Source organism: Coffea eugenioides, chromosome 3 (genome assembly GCF_003713205.1).
Source record: "Coffea eugenioides isolate CCC68of chromosome 3, Ceug_1.0, whole genome shotgun sequence".
NCBI lineage: Eukaryota > Viridiplantae > Streptophyta > Magnoliopsida > Gentianales > Rubiaceae > Coffea > Coffea eugenioides.
In genome coordinates this window covers 23573063-23583839 of record NC_040037.1, presented here as the reverse complement: position 1 = coordinate 23583839, position 10777 = coordinate 23573063, and the positions used below count along the sequence as shown (strand labels likewise).

General features: G+C 34.0%; 1 protein-coding gene across 1 annotated transcript; it reads left to right on the top strand.

The window, feature by feature from the left end:
• Positions 1-6: 6 nt before the first annotated feature.
• On the top strand, positions 7-6043 carry LOC113765680 (eIF-2-alpha kinase GCN2-like). The gene is made up of 5 exons (XM_027309918.1): positions 7-31; positions 3510-3598; positions 3981-4083; positions 4164-4286; positions 4821-6043. Exons 2-5 carry the CDS (start codon positions 3576-3578, stop codon positions 4929-4931), a joined length of 360 nt encoding a protein of 119 aa, XP_027165719.1. The 5' UTR covers positions 7-31; positions 3510-3575; the 3' UTR covers positions 4932-6043.
• Positions 6044-10777: the final 4734 nt, after the last annotated feature.

The window sequence follows — 10777 nt, the reverse complement described above, 5'->3', positions numbered from 1 at the left end:
CTTGCTTCATCATACAGGCGATTTTGAATATGTATGTGACTTATTTTGCTTTGTTGTTTCCTTATTTCATCTTTGTAATTGTTAAGTGATCAGGTGGAGTCCACTTGCAATAAAAGTTTTACTTTGCTTATGCTTGCAGATAGATTTCACTATGGACTTATAACAATTTTTTTTTTTTTGAGTTATGGACTTCTAATTTGCTTGAGCAAAATTATATGCGGTGATGTTTTAGGTGGTGCTTGACATAGTTTTCTGATGCATATTGTGATATCTTCATATATCTTGTACGCCTCCCCTCTCTGGTAAGCAAAATTGGAGTTATAGGCTGCAAAATTCTGAGCAGTGAATGTTACAAGAAAACTCATTGTGTGGTCCTTGATTCATCAAAGTGCTGTTAGTATCCTTTCGTCAGTATTTTAAAACTCGAATTAGACAGGCCACTTGGACCAATTTAACCTGGAACCTGTTGACCGTTTGGTCTAAGTATGCACCAAAAAATGTTTGGCAAGAAACCAGTAATCGGGGAAGCGTGGAAATTGGATATAACTGAGTTTTCTGGTTTTCTTTTCTCTTCTAAATTTGATGTCTCTTTTTGTGAGATTCTGTGGCTGATGCCTGTTGCCTTTTGAAACTTGGAATGCCTGAAATCAAAAGGAGAAGAGAAAGGAAAAGCAGTATTGGTCGGGAAGATAATAGGAAGACACTAAAGAAAACAGACAATGTTTTGTGCGTGTCTTGCATGAGGAAAGAAAACAGTGATCGGAGAAAAGGAGAGAAATTGAAGAACAAGCAACTGGAGTGGAGAAGAAATAGACGATAGGAAAAAAGGAAATTTTGTCCAGAGAAGAGGAGAAGAAATAGAAGAAGCGACTGATTTTGGTTGTTTGATAGCTGTAACACTCCAAACTTTTCTGATATTGTATAATGATCCTTAGAATTTTTCAAAACTGTAAATCCAACCATGATTGTTTTCTAATTTAATGGCAGGCCTAATTTCTGCAGTCTAAAAGCACACATCATCTATGTATAGAGACCTCTTTTGAATGGTTTTTGGGTACTGGTCTCTTGCCCCCTGCTTCTTTACCTTGTTGGGTTTGCCTGTGGTCCAAGTATTAAATACTGCCTTTGGTGGTCATTTTGCAAATAGTTGCCTATCTTCTCTGCATCTTCTTACATCATTTCAAAAAAGCATGAACCATCTCTCTAACTATATGTTCTGCCTGAACAATTTTTCCATGTCTACAAGAGTTGTTGAAGTTCTACTTTTCTTAAGTCATGAAAATACAAATATCACAATTCCCTCCTGCCAGTTTCTAAAGGGAAGTGAAAGGGAATGGAAAAGATCTCCAGATTTTATTATTGCTAAATAATTGGTGGAAGAACCTAAGTATGAGACCATATATGTAGTTGTTCCGATTGGGAATGATGTTAAGATTTTTCTGTCTTCGAAATCAGATTGAGGGTCTCAGATGAATATGTTGTATCCTACCTTTGGAGAATGAGGGACTGGATATTATGTATATTACACGCCAGTCTCTTGCCATCTCTCTGTTTGTCCTTCATTCATTAGCCAATGCTGACTAGTCATCATTCGCTGGCAATTCCTTTTTTGACTATGGGATCCAGAAATGGATATTTATAGGATGTTTTCAGACAGGTTGTTCTAGTCTCAGTTGGAGGTTTGAGTAATTAAGGTTTACACTTGGGAGAGCAGCTGGAGGTTGTTACTCATTTGGGAGTCATACCGGTAAACCTGTTGGTGTTTCCCTAGCTATGCAACTCACCATTTTCTAGTGAATGAATGTCTCAAATGTTTGTAGGGTAGCATGAATTTCACGCCCTTGGCATGTGCAAATGTTAGTCATGTTGACAGATGTGACACTGAGGCGTTTAAATTGATACTGGACTTTGTTGCTATAGACAATTCTGCAAGAAAAGGAAAAGAATTGAATGACAATCATGGTGCATATTGTGTCTTAATCACATAAAGAGGGTCTCGCCTTTTTGAATACTAATTAATCTTTGTATGAAATCCCTGTTCTGTGACTGAGACGATTGAATGAATTGTGGGACACATCTCATGGTCAGGAGACTGGACATGGACTATGAAAATTACCAGTGAAATCAGTTGAGATGTTGTAAGGAAGTGCAAGTCTAGACAAGGTTTAGTCTCTCAGATTTGGTACCTAAAACATCTCATAGAAAGAATATTCTTGCATATGTTTCTTGGAGGTGTCAAACTACTTAGTGTGTTAAAAATCTTTGGGAATAAGTATGACACACAAATAATGTTACAGGTAGAGCTAGACAAAGTCACAGGTTTTCTTGTATTTCCTTGATTCTTCTCTTCCTGAACGATCATATTCTAGCATTGTGATTAGGCTATAAACCTTCTTTTCTATTTAAAGCTTTTTTTTTGGGGGTTAAATTGACCTTTTGTTTTTCTTTTTTCTTTGGTTAAACCAATTTCAAGGCTAACACTTTAAGACGTGAGATTAAACTTTATAAGTGAAGGAATAGATTTTAGAGAGATGATTGGTTACGGCTAAGGAGATCTTGTCAGTTCCTGCTCGGGTTCTGTCAAAATTTGATCTTGGGATTTAGCAGTAAGGATAAAAATTTGATAGCAATGTGCTTCGTTTGGTACATCTTTTGGATTTATATTGGCTGCTGTGTCTTTTAGAGGATTTTATTTTCCTCCCTTGTCCTAGGAATTTGATGTGTGGTATTTTTCAGAGCATTACAAGACAGATGTCCAAAGAGATTGAAATGGGATTATTTCGTTCCCTTTACCTTTTAGTTTAGTAATTAGAGAAATTTTTCTTGCTTATGCCATCTGTTTACTGCATCAGCATCTATAAATTGTCACCAGAAAGTAATTGTGTGTAAATTATGTTGGGAGATAAAGTTAAAGAATATAGAAACTTTGATCTGTGAAAAGTGATCGATAATCAGGAAATGGAGTATGGTTCAGAAGTGCTTATTGTACTTTTGCTGAGGAAGATTTTTCTGATCAGAGGTGCGTGTTGCGTGTAGTTTTTTACCAGACCATCTGTTCTACCTGATAAGGTGAAATTGTTAGGCTTTCATAGGTAACCTGATTGATTCTCACAAGTACATTGGTTTCCTTTAAAATTATGGTAACATATATTTTGTGCAAAAAAATTTCAATGGCCAAATTGATTTTACTATTACATAATGCTAGTCTGTGTGGTAATCTAAATTCCAGTCGCTAAGATTAGTGAAAGGGCTTCTGGGAGTTTGTCTTTCTTTTCTTGTCTGTATTAGAGTATACATTCAAGATCGGATAAGATGCACAAGTTGATTTCTGTTGATTAGTGTGGTGTACGTCATTTGGCTTATGCTCTTCATTTTTATCACAAAGATCAAATAATTGTAATAATCGTAAAATATGTTTGCCATTATTGATAGAGATATGTTACTACAGTTCAAATGCAATATTTTGTAGTCTGTTTTGTGTTTTTGACTTTCTGTCTCAATGTTCCCAGAAATCAAATCCTCCAGGTGCAGTTGGGACTAGTCTTGCTTTGGAGACAATTTTGTCGCATAGTACTATGATGGATACGAAAATTTATAGGTAGTGTTTTTGCTCTCTTCTTCTTAGTGGGATTTGAGAAAATTGACCATCATATTTGATGATTAACAAAATCACTATTTATCTCCAACCCTTGTCATTTTCTCCTTCTCATTTAACTTCCCAAAATGTTGAACACTAGAAATACCTACAATATAAGATTGATTTCTTTAGCTCAAATGCACGTCTATCTTATTAAGAGGTAATGTAGAATGTTCTATAAGTTTTCAATGCTAGTTTTGTTGACTCCAAGTAGATAATTGTAATATACTTCATCATCTAAAGTTCTCTAATGGAGTTGGAAGCTGAAAGATGGACAAGAGGGAGTAAATAACTGGTTTCTGTTTCTACTAATTATCTGATGTTGATCTACCAAATTTTGCAGGCATGATGTTGGTATCGAGGTTCTTGTTTGCTCAAGAGGAGGAGGTGGTTTACTAGTAGAGCGCATGGAACTAGTGGCTGAGCTATGGCAGCAGAATATCAAGGTCAGTAATGAGATTTATTAGAAGAATTGTGCTTTGAATCTAAGAATCTGAAACAGGCTTCAAAAATACTTGTACATCAGACTCAGTTCGTCCCCATATGTGATCCAAGCCTCACAGAACAGTATGAATATGCCAACGAGCATGATATCAAATGTCTTGTGATCATCACTGACAGTGGTGTATCCCAAACAGATTCAGTTAAGGTAGGACAACTTATCTACTTGGTTAACTTGATGATCCTTTCCCATAGTCGGTACAAACTTTGAGAAGTAATCACAATTAGCTGGATTTTTTAACTTGTAATGGAAAGTAGCCATCTTTGTTGTGGTTTCCAGTGGTGTTATTATTTCTTCTTAGTTTCACACAATCTTAACATTGACATACTGCACTGTTATTTAAGCCCGTTTACTGTGCTACAATACCTCCACTGGAATAAAATACTGACTAGGAAATGCCCAAACTAAGACTACCAGATTCCTTAAAAGAATAGTTGGAGTTAAAAGCTTTTCTGAGATTATGTTTACCATTTTAAATCAACTATATGTATCTATTATGGGTAAGTATTAGCCATTTAGAGCTTTTGTGTTGCAACTTTTGACTCCTTTAGTAGCACCCATGCGCCATAATCTAGAGCCCGCATTCAAATGCTTTATTCCAGGAGAAGAGCACCTCATTTTTTTTTTTCTCCAGTTTGGATTGTCCTTTAAAAGTTGCTTAGCATTTGGTTCTGTTACTAGGTTCGGCATCTTGAGCTGAAGAAGGAGAAGGAAGTTCCGAGAGAAGAACTTGTCAAGTTTCTCTCTGAGGCAATGGCAACTCAATTTAAAAACCCATCCATCTGGAACTAGAACAGATTACTTGAACTCATTGCTACCAGGTTTTTAAAGCCACTTCATATTGTTCGTAGTTCTTTCGTACAAAAAAGTTTGCAAGATGTTTGCCATTATTTTAGAAACCTAAGTTCCTGCAGCATAACATTTCAAGCCATGTGTTTGTTACTCCATGTTGTTGCTGGGAAAGCTGTCTATCATAGGTTAAAATAAGGGCATGGAAAAGAGAGAAAAAGAAAATAAAAAGAAAGAAGAAATGGCCTTTCTGACATGTTAGTTTACGTTTGAACATCTAGTGATTTCCCAAATCCTATTGGAGCTTTTGCTTGCTTTTTTACAAACTTTAAAGCGTTTCAGTTTCAATATCGTCACATAACCTTTTTTTTTTGCACAATAGAACTGAGAATAGGAGCACACCTTCATTAATGCATATGAATGAAAAATTCAATTGAACAGTCTTTCTGAAAGGAATCGTATTTATTCTATACTGTAATAGTATTGATGGCTTACAGAGTTTATCAAAAAGTAGATGCCTTGAACAATTCCACTGAGAGATACTGCATAGTTCATGTACCAATACATTTGTATATATCTTCTTTCTTAATATTCCTTTTTTTCCCCTGTTTATACACATCAAAAACCGCTTAATAAACCAGTAGAAGATAGAACTCTTAGAAAATTTCATTCAGACCCAAGAATTCCAATTGGACCGTTTAATGCGGAAGGATGGGAATAATTTACTGATATTTAATATGGACTGTTCCATTCTCATCTCATTTGCTGTTTTAGAAGTCAATGCATTGTATTTTTAAGTTTTAACTCTAATTAGAGCTGCATTTCAGTCAAAATGGACAAGTCGATAGAACATCTTCTAGCAGATTGGGAATCTATCATTGTACGTCAGGTTAACTGGGTATGTTTATTTCCACCAGGATGAGGTGAAAGATTCACACATGTAGTAGATGGAGTTCCTACATCATGCTGAGAGGGGGGACAAGTGATGGTGGAGAATTCCTTTGAAAATTCACATTTAGTTCCATTTATGAATCAAATCTCATTTTTGGAATTGAGCTCTGAACTTGTGCGAATTTTTTTCCTTTCAGAATTAAAAGAGTTTCAGATGCCAAATATTTTTATGTTGCACGTTCGATGATAACTTTAATCATACTTTGACATGTCCCATGGTCAGAAGTTTCCATCAAAGGATTTAGGTGTTTTTTTCGGAAATTTGATTTTGTGATTGTGGACTAGCCTAATCCCTCCGCTTTTATGTGCAGACTTGTATATCTGTTTCTTCTCCATGGAAACATCATTATTGTTTGTTTGAGGAAAGATAAACAGACATTGCTAACATTATTAACAAAAAATTTTAATTAATGTACAAAAAGGTAGATCTCCTTGAGTACGAAATTCACCTCTTTTTTTGTCTGTTTTGTTACAGAGTACTGTTTCATATACAGAACAGTAGAAGGTTAAAGTCATCAGAGAAGGTAAAGAAAATCACAAAACAATTTTCTGCCCTCAGTTTTGCTCATATAAAGAATATTTAGTTTCTTTAGCTGTACAGTATTGTTCAAGGCTTTTAGACGATAGTTTCGCTTAATGAAAATGAAGAGACCGGCAAAGTTTTTGTTCGCAAGAGAGAGAGGCATGTTTCCTTGTATATCAAATTTTGTTTCTTATCTTCTTCAAGTTCAAACTGCATAAGCCATTTGGATTGTAATTCTAAAACATACTGTCATTTTGCTGTTTCCTAATGTGTATGTCTAATCAGTCATCGATTACAAGGTTCACATCTTCATATTTCTGAGTTTCTGTTTCGTTTTTACCTTTGGAGCTTTAATGCTGTATTTTCTTCGGTTTCTGTTCTTTTTGTGCTTCTGTGTCTAGAATGCCAGTATACTATCTATAGATGATGCCCAAAAGAAGAATCCTTACATGCAACATTAGAAGAGAACTTCTTCCATTAAATTGTCCATAGATATGAGAGGGTGGTTTGCAGGAAAAAATGGCGAGGAACATGAACTGGGCAAAAAGGAGTGAGAAATAATCCCAAGTTTCAAGATAGTGGTTGACAATGAGGAAGATCAAATTGACATGGATGAAGACTAGAATAACCAAATCTTCCCTTCATAAACTTTCGAGTCAATGATCACTTTAGCAAGAGTCTTAAAAAAAAGTCCAAATCAGCATTCAGCAACAAAGTGATCTCAGCAATGTTGTTGTTTTGGTCTCTAATTTTTTGGTTTATTTGTAAATTTTGTTCCTAATATTTTGACAAGGAAAAATGTGATCCTCAAAACAATTAATAGAAAATATTAATTAGCTTCACATTGGCACAAAAGTGTTATTTAGCTGAAGAACTTCTCTTTATTAAATTAGTCACAATTGAACAACAAAACATATATAATACATAAAACATAAATTAGTGGAAGAAGTTGAAAAATCTAGTTTCTTTATATGACTTGATCGTAGCTCCAATTAGATAAATTTTTGCATGACTTATCGAGGTAAGCTTTAAATGGCTATAGCTGGGAGTTGTAATTAGTGATTACAATTAGTGCAAGTAAGTACCAATATAAAGCGCTTTTAAGAATATTTGAAAAAACTTCCTTTTGGATTTTGTTGTCTTCCCTTCTTATTCAAAATTTCAAATCTAATGTTCCAATAGTAAAGATTTATAGGTTTAATTTTAATGCTCTGTACAATGATAATTTTATTGAATAATTCAAATAATTTTGTAAGTGAATGTTTAATTTGAAACTTAGTTGACAACCCATTGAAATGCCAAAACAAAAGGAAAATGGATGACACATAAATTACATATTGTATATATTTCTTATATTATAACGATATTTAATTGAGCATTTGAATTGTAATGAAAGAATGATGTACAACTCTTTTTTAATACAATATTCATAGTGCAAAATAACACATACATATATTATGCCAAATTTGGGACCAACTATGCAAACGAAATGAAAAAAAAAGGACTAATTAGTGGCATGAATAAATGAAATGAAAAAGAGAAAAAAATAAAAAAAGAAGTATTATTAACTTTGTCATTTTTTTATTATTGGAATTTCTGGCACACATTTGAAAAATATTTTGATTTAATTTTCCCATTTCATCCTAAAACCCAAAATATCACTTTCTGTAACTTAGGGCCTTAGGGGCTGTATCAATTAAATCTCAAAAAATTAGCGACTAAAAATATAAATATAAAACTATTGACTAACAACAATCTGACTTTAACTCTTACCCATTATTGAATTTTTATCAATGGTTCTAAATTTTATCTTTGGAATCATATTTGTTTTGGTCAAAATATTCGGGACTAGTTTGCACACAATCTAAACATTAGAGACCAAAATCAGATTTCTTCATTTTTTTTTCTTTACTCTCCCATCTCTCTCCACAGCCTTCCCTAATAGCTAGGTAAAGGATTCGAACTCTGAACCTAATAGCGGATAAGACCCTCAGACCCCTCCCTGGCCACCAACAAACCCTAATGATTCCCTCATTTGAAATAGAAATACACAGAGTTACCAAGTGATTTTTGCAAAAATGATGTGCCCATACCACTGGCATCCACCTTTAATTCACAAGTCAATCATGATATTCAACTTCTTCAAATGCATTTGCGATTAGCCCCCAATGGTTCCTACAAAAAAAGAAAAAATGACAGAATAAAGCACACGTTCCAACAAAAACGAAGTTAAGCAACCACTGCATGTGCCCTTTTAATTGAAACAATGATGCCAAATTACACAATAATAGTTCATCTAGAACAAAACAAGGAATGATCATATCGTATTTTACAATACATAAGGAAAGAGCCTAATTGCCCACCAATATTGATTTGTTTATGAATCAAGTCCAACAAATAACTTGTGAAGCTTTCTAGTTACATAACCAGACCAATATCAGATTGTTCTGCGCAACCAAACCGATTAGCACTTTAAAATTATCACAAGTCAACCATTTACTAAATTATATGACATCAAAATGAGAACCCGAATCAGAATTTGATTCATTTACCTTACTGTCACCAGGCTGATCACGAAATGCTATTCTAATTAGTTTAGAATTTAATTCCTAAGACCAGTAAAGATGGTCCTAACTGTAGGCAACGTACCCAAGTTATACCAAATATTTGATTACTTATTGCCATGACAATAAGAATGAGCAGTCTCAAATCCCATATAGAAGCCAAGGATTAAACTTGACAATTAGGAACTATTTCTTTAGACCAAAATTTCGTAAAGTGGAGGTGCTGGCCAGGGATTTCTAGTTGTTTCGGGTCTGGTGAAAGTCCTGAGGCTTGTAGCATAAGCCCCATGAATTTTAATTATAATAATTTAGAAATTAATAAAATGCTAGAACTATGCAGTATTATTAAAATGGTAAAATATCATCTAGCTATATAACAGTAAGCAATAATATGATAATTAAAGTTCAAAACAAACTTGAACTATTTCAGAATGTAGCTATCCAAAACATGTTAATGGTAAATTATGATTGCAAGGAGCATGAAACGGTGCTTCTTTAAGTGGGCTTCGAAAATAATATAGTATATATAGGGGCTAATAAGCAATGAAGCACTAGAGAGCTCCATTCTATTGTTGGTGAGGTTTTTTGATCACTTTTTCTTCTATTCTCCTTGTTCTACTAAACAGGGTTTATGTCAAATCTCAAAATTTTCCACTTTATATGGCCATTTAGGCATGCAAGCCCGAGTCTTGGAGGCATCGTTCAGGCAATACCCCAACGAAACTACCGCCTCCCTTGATTGCTCTAAGGCGTTTTAAGTGTACATGCCCTAAAGCGAATCCCGATAATGCCTTTTAAAATACTACTTTAGACAATAACGTGGTGACATCTAAATTACTATGTGCATGCTTGATATTTAATCAAGTTCACTAGTTGATCAAATTCATTAATTTGATCCAAATAAGGATTTTATATAAATTACTTTGTGAGTGTCAATAGCTTAATCTCTAAGTGCCGGCAGTACAAGTGATCCTTAAATTTAAGAGTACCACAACATCTTAGTTGGATTACTATATTTTGGCTCTCCTAGTTGTTTCCCATAAATGATCTACTCATATTATTAGAGATTGGGAAGAGTAGTAAGCATGAAAGAATAGTGAGTAATTTATAAGAATATATTATCTTAATAGTAGAGGAGTTATCTTATCCGTGGCTGCTCATTAAAGTATGGTTCAAAGAATCTTAGTGCTAAGTGAAAAGGTTTTGGAAAGTTGTCCTAAGTTTTTCTTCATGGGAAAATTTTGGTAAAAAATTGTTATAGTTATATCAGAGTTGGAATGTATTCTATATTCTAAAGTACTAAGAGATAAGTTTGGTGAGTAATAATAGTTACACGGAAAACGTTCATTGAAAGATGAAGTCAACTACTTGGCTCTTCTCATCACTTGATTGTTGCTAGATAGCAATCTCGATCTATAAGAATGAGTTAGCTGACTATTTCAATTAATGATAAATTAAAAGTATTTAAACTATTTTGCTCTTAATTATTTAAAATTATAACAAATACTTGTTATGTTGTAATCATATTTGGAAGTCTAATGGGCACTCACACTAAGATTTTCATTCATAGGATTAAAAGGAATTGAAGTAGGGACATGAATATAAGAACGTATTGCTTATAGTTTAATTTGTAAGGAACCTCTATGCAATGTTGTTAAACTCGAACCAAATGGCGACTTGGTTAAACTATTCGGTCAGGGGTCAACTAGTCGGATCGGTAGGACCGTTCTAAAAAAGACACTAACGTTAGCATGATGTTATAATTATTTTATATTTTTATAAGTTTCAGAAATATTGAAATTAAGTTCTTG